Below are 26,111 nucleotides of genomic sequence, written 5' to 3'. Positions count from 1 at the left end.
ATTAAGCTTTTACGATACTGCTGTGATGTGCTCAAGTTCAGCTTGTGTCGCTGTAGGTGGGTCACGTCTGGGTGAAGAATATTTCTGCCATCGAGAATCAAGAATCTTTAGTCTTATTAGTCCCAGAGCTGAAGGTTTCTTCTACGTTGAAATGATGCCATGATTTTAGTGGTGCCTCCAGAAACTTACCATGGGGGGGGGGAGGGGGGCAGAAGGGGCCACTTAAACTCTTGGGATGGCACCCTGAAACTAAAAGCCATAATTTCAGGATGCTATTCCATTGTTGTAGTAAAACTGCCTGTAGAAAACCATCAGAAAGACTTAAGTAAATACCTACTAACATCTTTTGGTTTATTGGTTGATTTTAATGTTACTGATGATCTAATATGCATAGACCAATACCAGTACATTTTAAGTTGAACAACAGTTACTTCTGTGCAATCATATTAGGAATAAGGTGTAGATTCATTAATTTATTGAAAAACAAAACAATTACTAGGGGAAAGTAGATACTGGAGGATACAAATAAAAGCACAACAGAAGGTCAAGAAGAGCGGCTGCCTTGCTGGCTGTGCATCATCGGATGAAATGCTAAACTACAATTTACACTGGCCAGTGGGGGGGTCAGGACATGGCATGGGGGGGGCATTGCCAACCCTAGCCAACCTCTGGTGGCGCCACTGCTAGATGTTCGCTCTTCAGCAGGAGGATGGTTTTCAGGATTTATAGATCTATGTTCTACTCCTGTTGCAGCAGTTCCTGACACAAATTTTCCCCTGATATTTATAGACCAGAAAACTAGAAACCTATGGTGCATATAAACAGTAAAAAGAAGAACCACAACAAGAAAACTGAGAGACCAAGTATCAGTCCATCCTTTATCCCTGCAGAATAGAAGCAGTTGAGTCTTTATCGTCCCTTTATATTCTGTCACAGAGCTGAAGGTTTCTTCCAGGTGAAAATGACTCCTTGATGTTCACCATTCAGCTGGAGAAAGGTTTTCAGGATTCACAGGAACAAGTTCTACTGCTGCAGGAGACGGTTTCTGTTCCTGACACAAACGTTCCCAATTGTTGTAGATCAGAAACCAACAAGTGAAACCAAAGCAAGGAGTCCAACTAGGAGACCAACCATCAGTCCGGTCTTGTTTCCTCCATCCTTGTTCCCTGCAGAAGAGAATCAGGAGTTAGTCTGGTCTTCCAGCTAGGAGACGATAGAGAAGCTGCTGTCCCTCATCATCTACTGATCTCTGATCTCAGAGCAGCTGCTTCCTCCAGAGTCTCATCAGCATCTCCAGCTCTGTTTCCTCCACCTTTCTATTACGCTCCCTCCTCTGAAGGTCCACTAGATTAAATGTTGTAGACAGCAGCAGACCATAGCAGCAGTTCTTGAAGGTGACCTTGTAGTGCAGCTCTGCAGCTTGTCATGTTGCTTAAAGTGACTAAACAGCTTGATGGTAGAAATCTTTCTCCACCTTTAACAGGATCCTGAGGAAAGTTCTGGAGGATTGTTGCTGTTCTGCTCCAGAACAGCAACAATCCTCTGATCCAGAAGCTGTTCTCTGAAAGCCAGGAGTCCATCTTGGTGCTGGCCAGGAGCAGATCACATGATGCTGCTCTACATATCTGATGTCTGACTACTGGGGACTGAAATAGACTTTATTTTGCATTGATTTCAGCATCTTTACCTGAAATCAGCTGATTGGTAAATGACTGGAATGACATGGAGACTGATTTTAAACAGAGTCACTGCCAGCCCTCATTTATCTTCTGATTCTCCACATTTGTTTCTATGTCTTCAATAATAAATAAATGTCTTAGAGCACATCAGTAGAACTGTAATAATAGATGATTTTAGCAGCAGCAGCAAAGCAGCATCTGATGCTTCTTGAACTAAATCAAAGCAGCTGGATGACGTTCTACATTTCTGTTGGACTTTCTGGAAGAAAACTGTCAAATTGTTCAGTTCTAGGATGGTTCTGTCAGAAATGAAAACCAGGATTCATTGAAGTCTTTCTGTCCATCTCCATCATCTAACATCTGATCTGTTTCTCTCTTCCATCAACAACCAGGAAGCTGCAGGAGCTTCTGATCCACAGACAGACTCACCTGCTTCAACTCTCAGGTTAATGATGCAGATGGGCTCAGTGTCCAGAATAGATCTCTTGCTGCGATTATTTCTTGCATAATCAACTCGACACTCATATATTCCTGTATCATCAGTCGTCACGTTCTTCAGAACCAAAGACACGTCTCCATTCTTCATGTCCAGCAGAGACACCCGGTTCTTAAAGGATGGAGACTGACCCTCTGTAAAAAACTGACTGTCTCTGTACACAAGAACATATTGATCTGACTCCAGATCAGTTCTGATCCACTCTACATATATAACATCTTTGTTCTCAGCTGCTCTACATGTCAGAGTGACGTTGTCTCCTGCTATGATTCTCTGATCTGCGGGAGAGAAAACAACACATAGCAGAGAGGTTAGAGAGGAACTCTAAACATTCACTATAAGAAGAATCTCTAATCCTGCTTTTGCACTAGGCAAGTTTTAAGCAAGTTTATTTGTAGCAAATTTCAATAACAATATAATTTAAAGTTCTGTACGTGGACAACATGAGAAAAGAAAACATTAGAGAGGAAAGTACATTGCAGTGAAATAGTAGCTGCTAGTCAAACTAGAAGACAAGTTAGATCAACTTAAACATCAACATTTACAGGAAACTGTAAAGTACTAGGTTCTTAGCCCTGATTTAAATGAACTCAGGGTTTCATCACCTTTACATCTTTGGGGAGTTTCTTTCAGAAAGGTGGAGCATAGGAACTAAATGCTGCTTCTCCATGTTTGGTTCTGGTTCTAGGTATGCAGAGCAGGCTGGAGCCAGAAGACCTTAGTGGTCTGGAGGGTTGATGCACTGATAACAAGTCTGTGATGTATTTAGGTGCTAAGCCATTCAGGGATTTATAAACTAACAGAAGGATTTTAAAGTCTATTCTCTGAGACACAGGGAGCCAGTGGAAGGACTTCAGAACCGGGTCCATGTTCTCTACGTTCTTAGTCTTAGTGAGGACTTCAGAACCGGGTCCATGTTCTCTACGTTCTTAGTCTTAGTGAGGACTTCAGAATCAGGTCCATGTTCTCTACTTTCTTAGTCTTAGTGAGGACTTCAGAATCAGGTCCATGTTCTCTACGTTCTTAGTCTTAGTGAGGACTTCAGAATCAGGTCCATGTTCTCTACTTTCTTAGTCTTAGTGAGGACGCGGGCAGCACAACTGGATCAGCTGCAGCTGTCTGATCCACTTTTTAGGCAGACCTGTGAAAACACCGTTGCAGTGATCAGTTCTACTAAAGATAAACATGGATTAGTTTTTCCAGATCCTGCTGAGACATCAGTCCTTTAATCCTGGAAATGTTCCTCAGGTGATAGAAAGCCGACCTTGTAACTGTCTTTAGATGCTTTTGGAGGTTCAGGTCTGAGTCCATCACTACACCCAGGGGATTTACACAGTAGTCACAAAAACGTTACTGGAATATTACAAGCAATAGTGAATCAAAGAGTTTTAAACAACTTCAAGATAACTATAACCTGGAAAGATGTGATTTCTTTAGATACCTATAGCTAAGATACACTTACAATAAATGGGAGGAGGGTGCAATGGAAGACCTCCCAAAAAAAAAAAAATTCCAAACTATACTCATGTCTACAAACAAAGAGAAAATGTAATACAACATATCTTAAGTTTAAATGGGAAAAAGAAGCTAAAATAACAATAACTGATGATGTTTGGTTAAATATTTGTAATTCTGTGATGCACATGTCAAGTTCTGACCTATGGAGGGAATTTTCCTGGACATGCATGGGGCGTTTTTTTGTTACACCTTACATTAAAAGTAAACATTGTAAAAACACTGAGAAGGCAAAATGTTGGAGGAACTGTGGGAATGTGTCTGCAGGACATTTTCATGTCTTCAGGGAATGTACTAAGGTCGCATCCTACTGGTCAGGAGTGATAAAATAAATCAATACTAAAATGGACTTAAATTTACGCTGTGATTTTACTACGGTTTTCCTGGGTAGTTTACCCCAAGAGCTGAGGAAGTCTGATAGATATCTCCTGCTAATATTAATAGCAGGTGCAAAGAAAGCTTTAACTCGCAGGTGGCTTGGTGTGGAACCACCATCATGTTCGAACCGAAAGGACATAACTGAGAAAATTCACACAATGCATGACTTTTTCATTAAGACTTGCCACTGATAAATACAATAAATTCTGAAAAAAATGGAACATTCATCGGAACTTGACACCAACTGTATAAGTAATATAATTACTTTTTTCCTTGTTTGGCTTATTATCTGTCATGGTTTAGTTTTGGTCTGGCTTTTTTCTCTGTTATTTTTCAGTTCTCTCACTCAGCTCACCCTCCACTCCCTCAGCAATCAGTCACACCTGTTAGGCACTAATCAGTCAGAACTCACTCCACCTGCCAGCCTCCCTATATAAGCTCCCTTCAGTTTGCTCCCGGTCGCCGGCTCGTCTTCAGTCATTACTACCACCAAGCCTGTCAGGTCCAGTCCGCATCAGTCTCCACTCACTCCTCTTCTGTCAGCCTAGTTTATTCCCTGTTTTAGCAACTGGATTTACCTGCCACCTCTGTGCTTCAAGTAAAGCCTCTGCTAGCTGCTTGATTTTCCTGCCACTCCTGTGCTCTAAGTTTGCACTTTGCTCTATTACTAGACTGCCTGTGCTCCAAGTTTGCTCACTGCTTCATTGCCTTAATCTCCTGCTGCCCTGCACTCCAGCAGCCCTGCTCTCCCTAGAACTGTCTTGCTCTGCTTCTCTGGATCAACAGCAGCCCTGCAACTCAAAAACTCTCTCCCATCTGCCAGCTCCTGCACCTTTCAACTCCCGTCCGTTAACAGACTCTGGTTCTCATCATCCACTACCCATTGTTTACAATAAACTCTCATAACCAGCTCTGTGTGTGCGTGCTCTGTCAGGGTTCATCTAATACAAATTATAACAGTATTCAGCTGCTCCTGTCAAACTAGTTGCTCTGTAACTTTTGTTGGAGGAGGGTCCAATTGTTCAATGTATGTATGTGTATTTCTAAAACTACTAAAATGACAAAAATAACATATTAAAAATGACAGGGAACACCTCAAACTCTGCTAAAACCAGGAGAGAGGGCTGGCAAATTAAACAAAGAACAAGATCAATTTAATAGAAGACAAACAACAACAGTTGACCAATAACAAAAGGTAAAAATAATAAGTTAGAGTGTCAGGGTTCAGTTTCTGCCTGCCTCACCCTGGACATTTTCTAGCTCTTTCCACCTCACACCCAGCCCAGTTCTCTCTCCATCTCTGATCACTGCCACCTGCAGCCACTAATCCAGACGGACTAGATCCACCTGTTAACATCCCTACATAAACCCACCTCAGTCTGCTCTTCCCTGCTGGATCGTCTTCTCCTAACTGCTCTTGACCTCTAACGACGCTCTGCCTTCCCTCATCCTTCATCCTCCTGCTCCCGTCGTTGGCTTCACCGCCTGCCTTGGTTCCTTCACGTCCGTCGCTCCAGCTCCTTCACGTCCGCCGGTTCCTGCTGTCTTCATCCACCTGCCCCAGTCCGGTTATGTCTTCTGGTTCTCTTCACCCAGAACTCATCATTTCTCAATAAAACTCTTAAATGTGGCTCTGTGTGTGGCTGAATTCGGGTTCACCAGATAAACTGAGAGGCTGCCTGGCCACTGTTGCTACCCTGTGTCCACTGCCGCTGCGGACGGAGGCATCGGTCCTGGTCTTAGCCGTCTGGGAGAGAAATGTTTCGAGCTTGGAGCTGCTGCATCCTGGACATCCCGATCTGGCGGGTCTTTTCTAGGAGATCGATTGGGGTCATTAAGCGGGAGTCTCCCTGCCTCTTGGCTCTCCTCCATCCGCTGCTCCTGCTGCAGCCGCCGCTCCCGATGCTTCCGCCCGTCTGCTGCACTCCCTGCTCCCATGTCCCCAGCATCTGCAGAAGCCTCTCCCTCACCGCCTGGCTCCTCACAGCACAGACGTAGGGCGCACCGGCGTAAGACCACCGCCACAGCACTCCTCGAGGCCCAGCCTGAAGTGACCGCAGCGTCTGCACCGACTGGGGCCAACGTCACCTCTGTTTACCTGGTGAGTCGGTCTGACATCAGCACCACTGCTCATGTGAGTCCCGCCAGAGTGCCCTGGATCCTCGAGAACGAGCTGTGCGGGACTTTTTCTAAGGAGAAAAGGACGACCTTCTTCCCTGGAGGTCCACCCCTGTTTCCGCTGCCGAGAGTCCTGCAGCCTGCGTGGGTGTGGCGCATGCTGCAGAGATTTCTCTCTATCTCTGATCACTGCAACTTGCCGCCGCCGGACTCAATCCACTTGTTAACATCCCCACATACACCCACCTCAGTCTGCTCTTCTGGATCGTCTTCCGGATTGTCTTATTCCAGCTGCTCTCGACCTCTCACGACGCTCTGCCTTCCTTCGTCCTTCATCCTCCTGTTCCCATCGTTGGCTCCGCCGCCTGCCTGGGTTCCTTCATGTCCGCCGGTTCCTGCTATCATCATCCACCTACCCCAGTCTGGTTTAGCCTCACCCAGAACTCATCATTTCTCAATAAAACTGTCAGGTCCCTTATTACGTCCCATAATAAGGTACCTAAATCCATTAAAGGTATTAGATTTCCTTACAATCAATGAAAGATTGTTCCAGAGTTTGGAAGCAGAAAAGCTCTGTTTCTTCGGGTCACAAAACAAGTCATAGGAACATCTAGAAGACACAGGAGTTCTGCCCTAAAATGTTCTTCAGGAACATGTATGCGCAAAAGCTGTTAGATAATGAGATACCTGATCACTTAAACATTTAAATAACAAAAGTATGTTCTTAAAGTAAAATCTAAAATGTACAGGCAACCAGTGGAGGGCTGATTAGATGCAGAAGTGCCCAGCTTGTTACAGCAATCCATAAATATTTATAGGCATTGTCATCTTTATAGTTATATATATATATATATATATATATATATCTGACGTATGCTGCCACCCTTGAAAAATTCATGCCCCTCTCTTGCCACCCCAAAAATATTTTCTTAGATCCGCCCATTAAATATTCTTCTGTTTGGACTTCAAAAGCTTATGTTGGTCTGGACCACAAATAATGAGATTTGTATGAAGTTCATATTTTTATTTACCAGACTTCAAATTGAACAATGTATCACAACTAATATTTTAAAATAAAACACAAAGCTAAGCAACTTGAAATATTCTTTACAGTCCTTTTGTGTGCTGAAATTTGTTAAATACGAGAGAGGGATTTTCCCTGTTTTCTCCCGCACAAAAGGATATGTTAATCAAATGTAGGATAGTCTAATAAATCACAGGGATGAACTTTGGGGAGCAACGGAAAGTCATCCAATCTGCAATGGCCTTAACCTTCACTTTGCAGGCGATCTCACCAAAGAACAACTGTCTGGCCTTAAATGGAGCAGGCAAGGAAGGAGGTTCTTATGTTGTTTAGAGGTCCCTTAATCTCTTAATGCAAAGGGTCTAAGAAACCTAATAAAAAGAAAATGTATATTTTTATTTTGTACAGTGAAACAAGCACACCTTTTCTTTAATCAAGAGACTCATTCCGCATTAGAGGACTTTTCATTCTGGGTTCAGTCAAGCGGGGCTCATCGTAGTTGAGCCACGCCCCGATCTGCATTCTGCAGTCAGGGGTACTTGCTGGCTGCCGCCCCTGGTGTAGTATATTTATTTAGCCACATGATGGCGCCAAAGCTACATTGTTTGATTGAAACTGCGCTCATTTTGAGTTCTTGCATTGTCTAAGCCAAGTGATAATATCTCTACATGATTTGAATTATATTCACTATGTTGGGGAAATGTATTTCCATGTTTAAGTTTGTCTATTTAGATATATTTGACTTTATTTGGTTTAAACCTCTACTGTGAATATATTTGACCTAATGGCAATTCATTTGTTATTGCAGACTGCCAGAAACACTGAGCATTGAGGTCAAATAAACCTGCAGACTTCAACAGGAAAGGGAGTGAAAGCCTCCTTATCTTCCTACCTGTATCCTGACCGATCCACCATCTTGTTGGCTGTAAAGACCTAAAAGAACTAGCCCTCTAACCTACTCCTCCCCAACAATATCTGTCCCTGAAAATAACAGAAAATGCCAGTGAAACTGAAGTTATTTATGTTCTAAATAAGATGTTCTTTCAATTTCATATCTATATTTTACAGCCTTTCAGCCATTATCTAGGAATTTTATTCTGTGAGGAGATTATTCTGCTTCTGCTTCTTTGAAGATTATGTTTTATAATCATCTTCAGCTTAAAGAAATGTTGCAACCAAAATCTTTGGCTTTCCTCTCAGGAGACCAAGAGGAGCAGCATAGAGTCCAGCGGGAACTTCAATGGAGGATCAGGGCGGCAAAAAAGAATTATGGGAAGAAGATGGAGGAGCAGCTGGCACAGAACAACCATAAGTGGATATGGAGAAGAACCACCCGATTTGGAACATGCCTGCTTTCACCACAGAGGACTTTGACACGCTTCAACAAAAAATGGCTGAAACTCCACTGACTTACAGTGAATTATGATGTAAATGGCACGCATGGAAATGAAACAACCCTGCCTGTGATTCCGAACGGTGACCACCAGTCAAGCAACTTGCTGAACAAACAGTCCCCAGAGGAGAACGACAATCCCTGGACCACTCTGGGTGCAAGGCCAAAGGATCAACGAACCCCACACCTAGACAAAGAGAAATGGCCGATACTACAGAGAGATGTCCCAGGACAAGTGAAACAACAACGGGCTATTCTCACAACAAATGATAGGAGTAAGCCTGCTGGAAATGTTGGAATTCTGTTACTAAACAGATTTGCTCCACTCCAAGATGTGACCCAGGAGGATGATAAGTCCAAAGTTATGTCAACAATCTTCGCTCTAAGCTATCAGAGAAAAGACATGCCACAGGGCCAAGGACCCTGATATTATGCAATGGATCTGTAATTGGGATTAAACATTCCTGTAACAAGAAAAACACAGAGGTGTTGATTTATAACCCTTTGAACTGTGGCCTAGTGTCTGATATATCAGACATCCTTCCAAGGATCTTGAAAGAACGCCTGACCCTGGAAAAACTCATAATACAAGCTGAAGCCCTGGGCGACGCCACTCAGAAAAAATCAGAAGTATTGAAAGAGGATTACATTCGTCTGTTGAACTTAGTTGATGGCCTAAATGTCAAGGTGTTTCTCAGCGGCCCTTATGCACCCATTAATTGTGGAGACAAGATTTTTTCCAGAGTTCTGATGCTAAACAAATGGCTGGAAAAAACATGCAAACAAACAGCTGTAACCTTCATAGACAACTTTAACATCTTTTGGGAGAGGAGACATCTTTTCAACAAAGATGGTTTCTCTCTAAATAGGTCAAGTGCAAAATGGCTGATTTCCAACATCTTCTATTCTGTGAACCATGCATTATCAGCTTTGTCCCAAAACAAAGCTCATCCAGTGCCAAAACAAATGATAAGCCCAGTACAGCCCGAGCAAGCCAAGATAAAGATGTTTGTATGTCACTTGAACGCAGCCTTCTCTCTCTCGAATAGTATTATACATGTTATATAAGTTCATGAAAGTTGCACTATTTTGGCATTTGAGAGCCAAAACTCAGGGTTTAAAAGAGATTATTTAATTATTAATGTAATTTTACTGTCTTACTGTTGTACTACTACTATACACATTAGAATTTCACAAATATTGCACTATTTTGGCCTTTGAGAGCCAAAAGTTTATTCAACTACTGTCACCCATTCCAGGTAGGCAATAAAAAGTTTTACTACCCTAAGTAGTATGCAGTTCTTCATATTCACACACACACACATCAATTTCAAACAGATGGTATCGGTATCGGCGAACACTGCACAGTCAGGTATCGGGTATCGTATCGGGGCCAAAAAATGGCATCGGCGCAACACTAGTCATAACTAGAATTAAAGAACTGAAAGCTAATATACTCTTATCCAAAGAAATCTACTTAACTTAAGAAGATGTAATCGAAGGTAGGAAAACATGGCCAGGCCAGTTCTTTTCAGCCTCACTTAACTCACATTCTTATGGGGTTATAACAATGATACACAATTCTGTGATCTTCCATTTGATTAGGGTCAATGAAGACAGGTAGTGTAGATACTTTATTATTCAGTGTGAAATTCCTTCAGTAAAAGCTAACTTTAGTTTACCTATATGGGCCAAACAAGGATAATCTCCTTTTCAGACACTTCTTCTTAACTATGACCAGGTTATCAGGCAATTTCCTTATGGATGGAGATTTTAACTGTACTCTACAACCTGATCTACAACCAATTAACGATTTCCCGCTATTCAGGTACATATCAGACAATCTGTAGAAATGACAATTTTTTGGCTCGACCTCTTGATATCTAAAATTTCACATTGTTATAATAGTATTACAGATTATGCTTCAATTGTTTTGAGAATTAACTGGTCAAATTTTTTTTGTTAATCTTCTTAAAAGGCAGCTTCATCAGTTCTGCCTTAAAGATCAGAGAAAACCCCGAGACCTGATAATACCTCTATTGAAATTAATGTCACACAGTTTAAGCAATTTACATAAGAGTCACCTTATCTCCATTTAAAGCTGCAACTCCTAATAACTTTCTATTATTAATTTATTTTACTAATTTTGATCAAGAGTTTTCAAAGAGTGCTAACATTTACTGACCTTGGTGAGTCTTGAAGCACAGCAGTGATGTCAGAACTGGGAAAAGGACAGATAGGTTATAGTTTCAGGTTTGATTTTCACAAAGACATCAGACACATAAACAGAGTATCTGCATATAGATGTTCACCAACAGCTTCCTGTTCATTTCACACCAATACGGACACCTGCCTACCTGCTTTGAAACTGTTGGCTGTTATATAATCATAATCCTGACTTGTAAAATGTATTTAACTTACCCAGCAGACACAGTAAGGATGTTTCCATTGTCATCTTGACACAAATCATCTAAAACTGCAATGAATTGGTTTCTTCTTTAATGAACCTCTAACCATTGTCTGTAAACACGCCTGCTGTGGTTTCCTCTGGCTGGCACCCATGCAACATCCATGTCTGTCTAGCTTCAAATGGGGTATATACAGTAGAATGATTTCAACATAAATGCATTAAAACAATACCAACAGGTGCTTGGCCTGGAAATATGCATACACTGATTAGAAAGTGATTAGTGGATTTGTGTGTCCATCATGGTCAGCAGGCCAGAGTTAAACCAGAACCAGCACATGAACACATGGACTGAAGTTTGCAAAACTCAGACTGTGTGCGTGAGAGTTGGGTAGCTAGGAGGAAGTGGCTCAGTTTTGCTTGAGCAGGTTTCTGCAGTGTTTTCTGCTGCCACAGAGGCTGTGGTAGGAAACCTACAGCTCTGACCTAATTCTGCAGTGCCAGCTGTATCTGTACAAATTAGATTTTCTATTCAGTTCTGTTTCATTCTTGCTTTCCCCTTCATGTGCTTTTAATGTGCCTCAAGCTGCTCCCAATGAAGAAATATTTTAAATTCATTTTGTTCAACCTCACAATGCTTTTATTCATTTCTGACGGTAAGTCTTTTCACTTTTCTTTCTCTTCCTTTAACAAAACAGGAAATGATAAGACAGCCTCAGCTGTTCTGATGAACAATGAGTTCGACCAACATCAGCTGGCGCCTCAGTTCAGACCAGAACCGGACTGATCTGCGGGAACCATTAACTTTCTGGACCAACTTTACATGAAAGTGGAGGACCAGCAGCTTCTGACTGATGCTCAGCTGCTGCAGGTCTGTCTGGGTGATAAACAGCAGGTGGCGCTGTAACATGATCTGTCTCAGAATAAAGAAGTAACAACCAGACTTATTTACTTTTTAAGCTTTGGGCCTCTTCTGGATATCCTTAATCACAGCACCCAGCTGTGATTAAGGCCTTTCTTGGCCTTTCATGTGTTGTGCCAGGATATTAAGGCCATGATGAGGGAATGAATGAAGTCAGACTGAATTCTGAACATGTACCATGGAGGAGGGACCCTTCCCAGCAGTGTTCCATGCTACAAGACCACTCTCCACATACCAAAGGTCAGAGCACTTCTGACCAGACCTTCATACCACTTCTTCCTGGAGCACTCCAGGACAAAGCTACTTCTTCACCATTCCCTTCTCCCTGAGACAAAAGAGGAAAGAGGGGCTGGCTTGAGAAAAGCTAGCATCATGCGGGTCTCAAAGCCCCAAAAGCCCACAAGCTTCACAGAAAGTTCTGTGAAACTCATCTGCCTGCTTTAATGGAGTGACAACAGTGAAAATTTCTCCCTGAATCCTGAGTTTCATCTCCCAGTCGAAGCTAAGTTGAACTCTGATTTCTGCGAACCAGCCGTGAAATACAGAATACCAAAACAGCTTTGTTCATTTTTGTCAGCTGTTGCAGGAAAGCGGACTCGAGACGACGCGGATCGGATGCCTTCCCTCACCAGACAAGCTGAGAGATCAGAGAACGCTGCCTGGAGGATGTCGGCCTAAGCTGCCCCGATCACGCTGTCGGCTAGCACATAGCTGCATGGCTGCATGTCTGCAAGATGCGCTTTCTACTTCAGCAGGGTGGAGAATCTCTGGGATCTGCCGACTATAGCTGGCACTCCATCCAAGGCAAAGGTGATGATGAGCATCACTGGCCATAAGAAGGTTTTGGTTGCTACGCTCTCTGGATCGGAGTGGGGAAACTGGAGCGGAGAATGGACACCCTGAATTACAGGCTGGCTATATTCACTAATTCAATTTTAGCTGCACTGAGGGAGATTAAGCAGGAAATCCGGAGTGTTCCCCAGAACCAAATGGTCCTTAACAAGCTCCCAGCTTCTCAAAGTGGTGTGTATGTGTAAAAGTGGCCACATCTTGTTGTTCCTGTACAACCACAAATAATGCTGATAAGGGGTTATTGTGATTAAGCAATTGTGAAGTTAACAACACTAAGGGATGGCACAGACAAAGATTAGGTAACAGAGGACTAATTGAGCTGGGCTTGTTGGTAGACTCTTTTCCCCTTTCATTCACCATTTACCAGATTTAACTTAAGTAAAAAAAAAACAATTTTCTTCTACGACCGCTCCAATCTGGACAAGTTTGTTTGAAATGATTTTAAGCCTGACATCCACGCTGTATTGATGTATAATGTATTTAGGTGCTTATTGGCTAATATATTCATGATGGTTAGAGTTTTCACCAAGGGTCTCTTTTACTTTGACTTTGTTTGCAAGTCTCAGCTAGCTAGGCTAGCTGCTCTAGCAGGCTGCTAAAGATAAGCACAACAAGCTTTGACTCTTACGTACCATCATAAAATATCCGTGAAAACACGTACATGCCAGGATATGGCGTTGAAAGTGAGGTTTGGTCGTCTCATGGCTGCTATTCAGAGTCCATTTAGCATCTCTTTGTTACTTCAGAGATCAGAGCTCCTTGGCTTTGATTCCATGTTGGTGAACTATAAAATCTCAACCCATCATTGTTTTTTTCCGAAGCAATGGTGTGAATTAGTGAGCCAGTTAATGACACGTCTGCACTATGTGTTTAACTTTAAATACAGAAGAACAGTCTATAAACGCAGAGATGAAGGCAGTTTCCTGATGCCCAGTTTTTCCACAAAGCAGTACTGATGAGTCCCTGTTTCTATACTACTCCCCTCTGACTGATTATTATGCCATGCCTTTATTGCAATCGCTGAAGCTGAAAATTACAAAAATACCTTATTCTTTAATATCATAAGGTGGCTCAGTGAATTGAAATTTTGCCTTTCTCAAGTGAAAAATATAGATCTTGATGAGAAACATTTGAGGCTAGCGGTGGGAATGCCCAGGCCAGGCAACAACACCTGCATTATTTAAGGCAAAGGTTTAAGAATAATGGCACCAGGTGACATGGGGGATCTTAAGACCCTTCTGAAAACGGCTGTGCCCCCCTTATTCCAACCCTTCCCAAGTGCAGCATCGTTAATGATTATAGATGACCACATGTTTTATGGTTGCTTGTTTATCTGAGCCAAATCGCTCTTTCTGCTTTCATGTCTATTAAAGTGGCCCTGAATCTGTGCCACACATTTGGTAGAAAAAAAGCCGTCCCATGGACCTGTAGCTCCTTTATTGTACAATTTGATTAGTCTGACTACAAACTGTGTGTTACTCAGGCCGCTGGCCAGCCACTAGCTGCGAGCCTACCTGCTCCACCATAACGTGACAATGATTCAAAAGGAAAGGAAGGCTGGAAAAAAAGGTCATTTACACACACAGATGCGGTCACACACAGGCTGTCATGGCTGTCAGTCTGCCGCATGCATTACTCAAACAGGCCACAATAAAAGGAAGCAGCTCATTTCTGAGCAGAGATTGTCTGTGTGCACACAGGAAGAGGTGGCGTAACTCTGGCTGAAGTTAGCAATACAAACTCAATGCTGCTGAGCCAGCATGGACTGATGGTAAGTTACAGTTAATCACTTAAAAAACAGTTAAAAGTTTCGATATGGTCACATATTGACAATAAAAAGTTTTGATTATTTTATTCACCCAGTAAGAAATGAGGTGAGGTTTTAATGTAATAAGCATTCAGTTTTGCCAAGTCGACTTATTGTAAGCAACTTTGGGCTTCTTTTTTTCTAAAGTCATGTGTTTGTTTCTTAAACTGAAGAATTATCCTTATTTGAGCACTCCTACCTCCTACGGCCTCCTCCACGTCTCCTGATGTATTGGCCTGTCTCCTGGAAGCGCCTCCATGCTCTGGACACTACACTGACGGACACAGCAAACCTTCATGCCACCATCTATACATATAGTAAATGTGTTAGACATTAAATGAACAGCTGTTGTGAATAATCAGAGCTCCCCTCTCTAACTTCTCTGCTCTGTGTTGTTTTCTCTCCTACAGGTCAGAGAATCATCACAGCAGAACCAAGAGACAACGTCATTCTGACATGTAGAGCAGATGAGAACAAAGATGTTAAAGTTGTAGAGTGGAGGAAAACTGATCTGGAGTCATGGCCAATATGTACTTTGTACAGTTGGATTAATCCAAAGCTCCAGCTCCCATCCTTTAGGAACCGGGTGGATCTGCTGGACGTGGAGAATAGAGACGTGTCTTTGGTTCTGAAGAACGTGAAGACTGATGATACAGGAACATATGAGTGTCGAGTTGATTATGCAAGAAACAATCGCAGCAAGAGAGCCGTTCTGGACACTGATCCCATCAGCACCATTAACCTGAGAGTTGAAGCAGGTGAGTCTGTCTGTGGATCAGAAGCTCCTGCAGCTTCCTGGTTGTTGATGGAAGAGAGAAACAGATCAGATGTTAGATGATGGAGATGGACAGAAAGACTTCAATGAATCCTGGTTTTCATTTCTGACAGAACCATCCTAGAACTGAACAATTTGACAGTTTTCTTCCAGAAAGTCCAACAGAAATGTAGAACGTCATGCAGCTGCTTTGATTTAGTTCAAGAAGCATCAGATGCTGCTTTGCTGCTGCTGCTGCTAAAATCATCTATTATTACAGTTCTACTGATGTGCTCTAAGACATTTATTTATTATTGAAGACATAGAAACAAATGTGGAGAATCAGAAGATAAATGAGGGCTGGCAGTGACTGTTTAAAATCAGTCTCCATGTCATTCCAGTCATTTACCAATCAGCTGATTTCAGGTAAAGATGCTGAAATCAATGCAGAATAAAGTCTATTTCAGTCCCCAGTAGTCAGACATCAGATATGTAGAGCAGCATCATGTGATCTGCTCCTGGCCAGCACCAAGATGGACTCCTGGCTTTCAGAGAACAGCTTGTGGATCAGAGGATTGTTGCTGTTCTGGAGCAGAACAGCAACAATCCTCCAGAACTTTCCTCAGGATCCTGTTAAAGGTGGAGAAAGATTTCTACCATCAAGCTGTTTAGTCACTTTAAGCAACATGACAAGCTGCAGAGCTGCACTACAAGGTCACCTTCAAGAACTGCTGCTATGGTCTGCTGCTGTCTACAACATTTAATCTAGTGGACCTTCAGAGGAGGGAGCGTAATAGAAAGGTGGAGGAAACAGAGCTGGAGATGCTGATGAGACTCTGGAGGAAGCAGCTGCTCTGAGATCAGAGATCAGTAGATGATGAGGGACAGCAGCTTCTCTATCGTCTCCTAGCTGAAACATCAGAGTGCAGGCACTGGGGATCGAACCAGGTACTTTCAACCTTCTCAGAGCGCAAGCACACTGCTCTAACCACTAGGCCAACACTTCCCATACACCAAGACACAACTCGGTAGGCAATTTGAGGTTAAGTGCCTTTGTCCTTCAGTCTATTCTTTGTTAATTATATCTAATATTACAGCTAATATTAATTCTGCTCACTTAGACTCAGACAACTTTATTTGTCATTTTGTATGCACAGAGTGCGTACAAAACAAAATTTCATTGCATACAGCTTGTGAATTGCAGTAAATTTTAAATTACAGTATAAAGGTGCAGCAGTGATTTAAAAGTAAACAATTGCAATGTAAACAATGCTAAAGAAAGTCACAGTGTACGGGTGAGTATTTTTAAAACCATTTGTATGTGCATAATTGATTGTGCAAAGGGCATTTGTACAAGAATGCATTTAGAAACTAAGAGTTCGGCAGCATTTGTAATGCTAGAAAGAGATGCAGTGATGCAAAATGTGCAAAAATGTGAATGTTGTGCAGAGTTTATAGTTTATAGTTCAGCAGTTCAACAGTTCAACATCTGCTTTTGCAGAACCTGGTGGATCTGCAGCGGATGCTGCGGAACCTCTTCCCAGAAGGCAGCAGGTAGAACAGTTCATGGTGGGGGTGTGAGGGGTCCCTGATGATGTTTCAGGCTCGGGACACACAGCGCTGTGATGAGATGTCCTTAATGGAGGGAAGAGGGGCCCCGAACCACTCTCCTCACGTTCTTCCAGTCAGAAGCACTGCAGCCTCCACACTACACAGAGAGACAGCTGGTCAGAATGCTCTCTATGGTGCTTCTGTAGAAAGTTGTGAGGATCGGCGGGGGCAGGTGGGCTCTCCTCATCCTCCGCAGGAAGTACAAGCGCTTCTGTGCCCTCTTCACCAGTGACTTGAAGAGGGCACAGAACTTGGTGCTGCTGACCACCTCCACAGCTGAGCTGTTGATGAGCATTGGAGCGTGGTGCGGCCGGTTCTTCCTGAAGTCGAAGCTGATCTCCACGTTCAGGGTCAGGCTGTTGTCTCTGCACCAGCCCACCAGCTGCTCCACCTCCTCTCTGTATTCCTGGTCGTTGTCGTCTCTGATCAGGCCCACCACCGTTGTGTCGGGTCTTACCGCTGAGTTCTTTGTTTATGTCGGCGCGGAAAGTAGCTAGCCCCTCCAGGCTAACGGCGTTGTCCGGGATTGATGATGTGAGCCATGTCTCGGTCAGGATGAGGGCCCAGGGAGGGGCTGCCACCTTACCCCACAGTCCAGTCCTCCCACAGTCCAAAAACATGACTGTTAGGTTAATTGGCCTCTCTAAAATCTCCTTAGGTGTGACTGTGTGTGAGAATGGTTGTTGTCCTGTGTGTCTCTGTGTTGCCCTGTGACCTGTCCAGGGTGTAACCCGCATCTCGCCCATTGACAGCAGGAGATTGGCACCTGCACCCTTTACGACCCCAATAGCGTGTTAGAAAATGGATGGATGGATAGATGTTTATATATTTTTCTACATTTTTATTACATTGATATATCAAGCTCCCATTTTGAACACACTGTTTAATAGTTTCATTCAGTACAATTAACCTTTTTTTCAGAAAATTATTGCAATTAACACACTAAGTACATATATGAAATGGCTTTATTTATTTTTAAATAAAAACCATTGGGCAATAAAAGTCTTTACATTGGTTCATATGGCTTTGTGCTATTCAATGTCTTAAAATAAGAAATGAAAAAAGATGCAAAAGTTATAAGGTTTAAAATAATGAAACCAAATATTAAGAACATATTCACCAGTGAAAGTGTCATTAACCGAACTAGAGGACACAATTCAGCCAAATGAGACAGGATATATTTTAAGATTTAAAACGACTTATTAAAGAACAGGTAGTGAGTAGGAACTGGGAAATGACATGCAGGCATTATGATAAACAGGCTAAGTCAGAGTTCTTGGTATCAAACAGTTCTAAGTCAAAACCGGGTAACCAGAAGTGCAGCATAGTCCAGATCAGAATCCGGGCGCAAAGTCAGGAAACAGATCCAAGTTCATTAACAGGCAGGCTTAGAAAACAGACAAGGGTCAGGCAAGCTCAGACAGTCCAGAAACAGAAAATTGGGCAAAAACTGGTAGACAGTCCAATCAGGCAGGAAAAACAGTTAATACAGGACTCAGGCTGGGTCAGAAAATTCGGAGGCAAAATCAACAGGTCAGCACAGAAATAAGAACGTGGGATAAGACTCACCAAAGGGCTCGTAATAATCTGGCACCAAACAGAGGAGTGCACAGGTTACCAGAGGACAGAGGGACAGAGGGAGGTCTGCTCCCAAAGCCCAACCAAGTCGTCACCAAGTCTGTCTATGTGCTGGTATCCTGGCACATTCTGGTCATCAACAGCCTGTGAATATTATTAAGCACTAAAAAGAAAATTACTGTTTAAAAACTTAAAAACAGCCAAAATGATGCTTTAGATTCAATAAAATATTTGAAAGTTCAGGATTTACGCAACAGTAGCAAATAGCTGTTACTGACCATTGTTTCATATGAGGTATCTCCAGCCTCAGATCTGCTGGAGGCCAGCATGGAGGAGATGCTTGGAGCAACTGCGCAGGGAGCAGGTCTGGAGGAGGGCCTGGGGGCCAACTTGGATGCTGGGAGATTAATTTCCAAATCCATCAATGTGGGGTCAGCTGTGAGCTCAGAGAAGCCCTCATCTTCGTTAACGACCACCACTTCGTGCTTCTCAACCAAGTGAGAAGTCTCCTCTGAGTCCGGGTTCATGTACTGGAGTGGCTGACCAGTCTGCCGAAACAGGTACTTTAGTCCGATGAGCTCACCTGAGACAGAACAAAATACATAAAGAACAACATAGACTGGAATATGTAAAACCAAGTAAGCTGTATAAAAAATTAACACAATGGCTCAGCTGAGTATCAACTGTAAAACCTCATTTTATATAGAACACAAAGATATGGTTGAATCCTTTAATTAAAAATGTTTTTGTCTTTGTTCCAGCAGCATCTTTATATTATCTATAATGTGCTTAAGTTTACAGCTGTTTTTACTTAATATGCAAATCCTCCCATTGTCATGTTATTGTGAATGCTTTGTGTCCAGTTGACACAAATGTGTTTACTTCTAAAAAAAAAAAAAAAAAAAAAAACATGCAGTAACAAAATTGACTTTTTTCACTAAAAGCTGGTGTTATTGTGATTTTCAGCGAGATCACAGAAACAGCCTCATACTTTTGGCCTGGTAGTTCTGATATCATTCTTTTAGGGGACCAAATAAGATCTCATCTGAGCTGGTTTAGCATTTTCTGGGCTCTGTAATCAGTGAAAATTGTGTTTTATGATTATTGGAGCCAAATATGTGTATCTTTGGTTTTTGGTCACTAGATGGGGCTGTTGGCTACAGTATAAGAACCAAGAGGTGACAGGTAGTTGACAGGCGTTGAACCCGGAAGGGCATATGAGTTTTTTAACCGCTGTGGCGGAGTCATTAACACTGTTGCCGTGTATCATGGAAAAATGGATTTGTTCACAAATGGTTCATCTGGCTGGAACAAATTTGGACAACAAGAAGATCTTTAGGATTAATTTTACACGCAATCAACAGGTACAACGTTAGCCGCTCACTGCGTCACAACTAAGCAGCAATGGATCAACGCTTAGCTAGTGCAGTATTAAACAGGCTAGTATAATGATAATCAGCTCACTGCAGTTGTCCCAGAACAGAAGACATTTAACTTCTCGGCTGCTCTCTTGGCCAGGAAACATTTTGTTATATAAAACATTATTCCATATCCACATTTCCCAGCTTTAAAGGAGAAGTCTGGTCACAATCAGAATTCAAACTGCTGAAAGTACTTTAAATATAAAATTATTACATGCTGTTGAATAAATGATAAGCTTTTTTAATTTTCATTTAAATGTCTTTTTATGGGGGCAGCCATCTTGGTGAAGAACAGTACTGCCACCACTGCGCGGTATCGGCTGTAGAGTAAGTACCAATGCTCTATCTGTCCCCTTGTAAATAAATACTCGAAATATGTTTTTTTTTTTACCTCTTAAACAAAGATTGACATGGTATTAAGCATTTAAATTTAAATTATTACTAATTTTACATTTTAGAGACATACAAAGACAACAAATAAGCAATAAAGTACAGTTTATGGGTTGGGTTCTGCAATGTTATAAGATGAGTATAAAACTCATCTTTAGAACCAATCTCTGCTCAAAATGGTGATCTGCCTAATCTACTTTTAGCAGTTATCATCAGTTATTGCAATCGTAAACTGCAGAAAATACAGGCAGAGTGTCTCTTTCTGAGTTTACTCTGCTCCTGTCAGGATGAGCTGCAGCGCGTTATGAGGCGGAGGAATATTTCAGCGTTACTTAGATTAGACCTCAAACAATCGACTTCACTTTCAGAAACAAGCCCAAAAAAAACTGCAACCAGCAACTCATGAAATTTAGAAAAAATAAGACCAAAGTCATATAAAATAAGTGGGCTTGGCAACAGTGAGCACTCTTTCCAAGTTTGTCGTATCCCTCCGCCGCTCTGATCGGGTACACAAATGTTGCGGCAAACTCTACATTATAAAAAAGAAAAACCTACCAAAAAGTTTCGCTGTCATGTCATCTTGAAGACATTCTTCTTCCAAATGTTGGCTACAGACGACGTGTTTTCTCTCTGGCCAGAAGCACGATGGCAAATCCTCCCTCTTCAAGTAGGTAATCCAACAAAACAGCTCATGGTGGATGATGAATCGAAAAGGTGAAAAAATAATGTTTTTTCCACTTTTACCTGATGTATTGTTACATCCAACGGCCATGCACGTGAGCATTGTTGCTTCAACAATAGCTCTTGCGAATTTCAATGGTGTAGTCCTCTGGAAATCCGAAATAATTGTTGTTGATCGCAGCTGTGTACAACAGCTCCTGTTGATTTAGCTGGTAATGCGCAGTGCCCCACCGCACAAAGACGTCAGAGGATGTGATGTCAGGCCCCCATACACAATGATCCAGACGACAATTTAAGCTTTTTATTTTCTTATTGATTAACGCTAAATTTGTTAAATAACCACGAACGTATTAGTTTTAGTTATAGCTAATGATCCCCTGATTTTTCCTTGTTGACATGGTATATATATATATATATATATATATATATATATATATATATATATATATATATCTATATATATATATATATATATATATATATATATATATATATATATATATATATATCATGTCAGACATGGTATAAGAGGCTGGAGTGGCAGGTTAGGGAAAGCATCTCTAGAAGTGAACACCCAAAAATGTGGCAGCTTTGTAGCCGAATGTGTTTGGTGTTGACACACCATTACTGTCAAAGTTGTCCAAGATAATGAACCTACAACATCAACCAAAGATCAAAGTGAACCAAAGGTCTTATCAAGTGTTTTTGCCTCGGGGGATAAAGAAAATGTTGAAAGTGGGAAATGTCAGCATACTCACAATAGTGCCTCTTGTATTCAAGTCAAATAAAATTCAAGAAATGGTTGAAACTGGTTGGAACATCTAAACTTATTGATCATGAAGGCTCTGGTATATTTTATACTATTGCTCTAACAAGAAAGCTCAATCTAACTGGGAACAAACCCACAGTTCTTTCTTGCCACTATGAAAAAAAGTTCTGAGTTGATAATTACATGTTGACTAATCTGGAAGTGAGCGGTTTGGTTTCATGTATATTTATAGTCCAGCCAAAAGTTTTCACACAACAGGAGATACCACTGAGCAAATCAAACATCCCCCTGGCAGAATATCTGGATAAGTGGCTGGACTTGAAATATGTCATATTGCAAAGAATGAAAACTGAAATGAAACTTTTGATAAGAAATTACAATATTAATCAAATAAAAACTGCTTATGGAGCCTTGGGAAGTGATAAACAGCAGAGGCCAGTGGACCAGACACAGTGAGAACACCACAAAGAACTAAATAAAGTCTGTTCAGCGGAGAACATGCACTGCAAAAGGGAACTAAATGTAAGTACAATCTTCTTAAAATGAGGGTAGTTGTCTTCGAATTGAACATGTAAATAAGATGATTTGCCAATGGAATAGAATTTTTGCATTTAAAATAGGAACAACTCATCTCCATCATCTTATTTGAAGTGCCATTTATCTAATTATCTTTTTTAGGGGTCAAAATACTCATTCCATTGGCAGATCATCTTATTTCCCTGCTCAAATCAAGGCCAAATACATGCATTTCTAGAAAATTTTATTTACTTTTAGTTCCCTTTTGAAGTGAGGATGCTGTCAACTGAGTCAGACTACAGGCAACAGATGAACTAACAAGGTGAAAACAATAACCAGGAGAGAAACTGTGAGGACAGGGTGGAGATGTCTGATGAAGACAACTCTTGAAAAGTTAACTCGCTTGTTGAGTTCTATCAATGGCCGTTAGTTTATCATATTTCCTGCTGAATGAGTTAATCGCCATTTAACAAATAATGGCTGAAAAACTTGCTTTTAACTTCAAGAAGAATTGTCAGAGAAACCCATTGATGCAGGATGAAAACTAAACCTTTATGTCTGACATGGTTTAAATGGGCTAGTTAGTAAATGTGCCAAATTAACAGAACCACAGACAGGAGTTTGGTACCGTGATGTGTAACATCCATGTAAAGAGAAGCAGACTGTTGATTTTGAAATTGAAGCCTCGTTTCAAGTGATATCCATGAATGTTATGGGGTGTTGACCCCTCATGTGAGTCCTCACCTGTTTCAGACAGGGTCCTGTTTCAGACAGGGTCCTATTGCTATGGCAGCCAACATCAGAGAAATGTATCATCAAGTCAGAGCTGCAGATGAACACACTGACACTGTGCTTTTCCTGGTAGGTTTAATCCTTTTGGTGCTACATCCTCCCTTAGTTGTGTTGTTTGCCCCCAGGAAAACAACTGAGGGAAACCAAAGTCGTCATCGAAAACAGTAGAAACTGTCCTGTAATAATCTGGAAGTTTTCTATTTGGGAGGAGGAGGCGGTGATCGAACCCAGAGCCAGCAAAAACCACAGTCTGTATTATTTTAACAGGATAGAACCATGCTCACGTGTTTCTACTTTATTCTGAGGTTTCCAGTTTTTACAGCAAATTTATTCATTTCACAACTTGATGCATTTTTAATTGTAACACATGCTTCTTACTCTCTGTCATGGTTGAGTTTCGGTTTGGCTTTGTTTTTCTGTTATTTTCATTTTTTCATCTTTTTTGAGTTAGGTTTAATTTTATTTGTTTTCAGTCATCAGTTATTTTCTGTCAATTTTTCACCTCACCTCCTCAGCAGTCAGTCACACCTGTTATCATTTGCTGGTTAATTAGTCAAACCCTGGTTTCACCTGTTAGTTCTCTATTTAAACCTCCCTCTGTCTTCAGTTCAGCACTGGGCCATCATCATTCCACACCTCTCCATGCCAGTCCCCGTTTTTGCCTTGGAAGATTTGTTTTTCTTGTTTAAGGTTAGTCCTGCCAGTTTTATATAGACTCATTTTTACTGTTTGTCCCTGGAGAAGTTCTGCTCTGTGTCCTGGTGTCTCCAGAGAACTGCCAACTGGACTAGCCCTCCTGGAAAGGCTCTGCTCTGTGCCCTGGTGTCTCTCAAGTTCTGCTAACCTGACTAGCCGCCCTGGAGAAGCTCAGCTCTGTGCCCTGGTGTCTCTCAAGTTCTGCTAACCTGACTAGCTGCCCAGAGTGCTATGAGGCCTGCTAGCCGAGAAGCACCTAGCTAGTGTGGACTATCTGTCTCCGGGCCGTCAGCTCCTGCCATCACCTTCACTCCGTTTCTGTGCAACCAGCTCCTCTGGCCTCATCAAACCTCCATCCATCAACCTTGCAATAAAGACTCTCAAACTTTTAGTCCCGTGTGTGCGTCCTGAAGTTCATCGGTAAACAAAATCGTGACAGTACGGCCCAGTCGAAAGGTGAACTCAGGCGCCATGCGGGGCTTACCTGCAGGAGTTGACGACCCGGACATCCTCGCATATGTAGAGATGTGCGAACGCCAGATGAGGGAGAGGTACGCCAAGATGGCTTCTGCCCGGGACCCTGCGCCACAGATCCGGGTCGACTCCACTTCGCCCGTGGTTCAAGTGGGCGTTGTTACAGCTACCCCGGAGCCCAGGGAGAGAAGCCGCTTAGCCTCCCGTCGTCTCGGTCATCACCTCCATGACTCGCAGCTGGCCCCTCGAGTGAGGCTCATCGTTCCACCTAGCAGAGCCCCACGCATCAAGGAGAGCCAGCTGTGGGAGTTCTACTACGGTGACCGAGACGACCTCCTGCCCCGCTGGTCAGCTGCCACCCCCGAGATTGCCCCAGATTCCTCATCTGTCCCCTCCCGGCGAAGACAGCAGAACCACCGGCGCGGAGGGTCCGTCAAGGCTCAAGAGGAGGATCCGCCTCCAACCTCGGCGCTTTCTGAAGCCTGTAGCCCGGCGCCGCTCTCTGAAGCCCGTTGCCCGCCTCCACCAGTAGACTCCGCTCTGCCGGCCACCGTAAGCTCCGCTCTGCCGGCCACTGAAGGATCTGCTCTGCCGACCACTCAAGGCTCCGCTCTGCCGGTCGCCAAGAAAATAGATCCGCCGGCCGACGAGGATGAGCCCAAGGTCTCCGAGGGAGCCGCTTTGCCTCAGCCCGAGGCCTCCGAGGGAGCCGCTTTGCCTCCGCCCAAGCCTCGTGAGGAGGTCCAGGAGGACCTGCCTCCGCCCAAGCCTCGTGAGGAGGTCCAGGAGGACCTGCCTCCGCCCAAGCCTCGTAAGGAGGTCCAGGAGGACCTGCCTCTGTCCAAATCCCGCGAGGAGGTCCAGGAGGACCTGCCTCTGTCCAAGTCCCGCGAGGAGGTCCAGGAGGACCTGCCTCTGTCCAGTTCCCGCGAGGAGGTCCAGGAGGACCTGCCTCTGTCCAAATCCCGCGAGGAGGTCCAGGAGGACCTGCCTCTGTCCAGTTCCCGCGAGGAGGTCCAGGAGGACCTGCCTCTGTCCAAATCCCGCGAGGAGGTCCAGGAGGACCTGCCTCTGTCCAGTTCCCGCGAGGAGGTCCAGGAGGACCTGCCTCTGTCCATGCATCGTGAGGGGGTCCAGGAGGATCCGCCTCTGGCCTCGGTTTCCACCGAGACCTGTAGCTTGGCACCGCCTCCAACTGATCTGTTCGGCCGGAGCCGCAGACTGCGGACTTCGAGCCGCTCGACTCTGCCTCGTCGGGGCCGTCCACCACAGCGCCCGTCTCTGACTTTTCTGTTCGGCCGGAGCCGCAGACTGCGGACTTCGAGCCGCTCGACTCTGCCCCGTCGGGGCCGTCCACCACGGCGCCCGTCTCTGACTTTCCTGTTCGGCCGGAGCCGCCGACCGTGGTCTCCGGGCCGCTTGACTTTGCCTCGTCGGGGCCGCCCTCCTCGAGGGTTTAGTCGGGCGATGCTGCTCCGCCGCCTGTCTCGTCCAGGACGACCTCCACGAGGACTTTTTCTTTTTTTTTTTTTTTGCTTAGCAGCCGTTTTTGCCTGAGCCCTTAAGGCCAGTGCCTTCTGTTATTTTTTGGGCTCGATTTCAGTTTTTGATTTACTTAGGATTTTTGGGGTTTTAGAGTTATTTAGGGGTTTTTGTTTCCTTAGAATTCTTACTCTCTGTTTTTGCTTTTGTTTGTCCTGCTCCGTTTAGGATTCTAGATTTTGCCTTAGTTTCCAAGCTTTGCTTTATTTCCTCATTTATAGCCTTAGTTCTCTGGTTTTCTCGTTAGTTTACTTATTCATGTTCTAGTTTTCTTGTTTTGCCTTAATTTCTAGTTT

The 26,111-nt window shown here is 43.1% G+C and overlaps 1 protein-coding gene across 1 annotated transcript; it reads right to left on the bottom strand.

Annotated features, from left to right (window-relative positions):
* Window positions 1-556: 556 nt before the first annotated feature.
* On the bottom strand, window positions 557-11,143 carry LOC105922403 (coxsackievirus and adenovirus receptor homolog). The gene is made up of 4 exons (XM_036129767.1): window positions 11,025-11,143; window positions 10,789-10,824; window positions 2,109-2,453; window positions 557-1,166 (listed from the first exon to the last, which is right to left on the bottom strand). The coding sequence occupies exons 1-4, from the start codon at window positions 11,071-11,073 to the stop codon at window positions 1,081-1,083; spliced, it is 516 nt and encodes a 171-aa protein (XP_035985660.1). The 5' UTR covers window positions 11,074-11,143; the 3' UTR covers window positions 557-1,080.
* Between the last annotated feature and the right edge of the window lie 14,968 nt (window positions 11,144-26,111).

Source organism: Fundulus heteroclitus, unplaced genomic scaffold, assembly GCF_011125445.2.
Source record: "Fundulus heteroclitus isolate FHET01 unplaced genomic scaffold, MU-UCD_Fhet_4.1 scaffold_214, whole genome shotgun sequence".
NCBI lineage: Eukaryota > Metazoa > Chordata > Actinopteri > Cyprinodontiformes > Fundulidae > Fundulus > Fundulus heteroclitus.
Note: the sequence above shows the minus strand (reverse complement) of the source record. Positions and strands in the feature narration are given on the sequence as shown.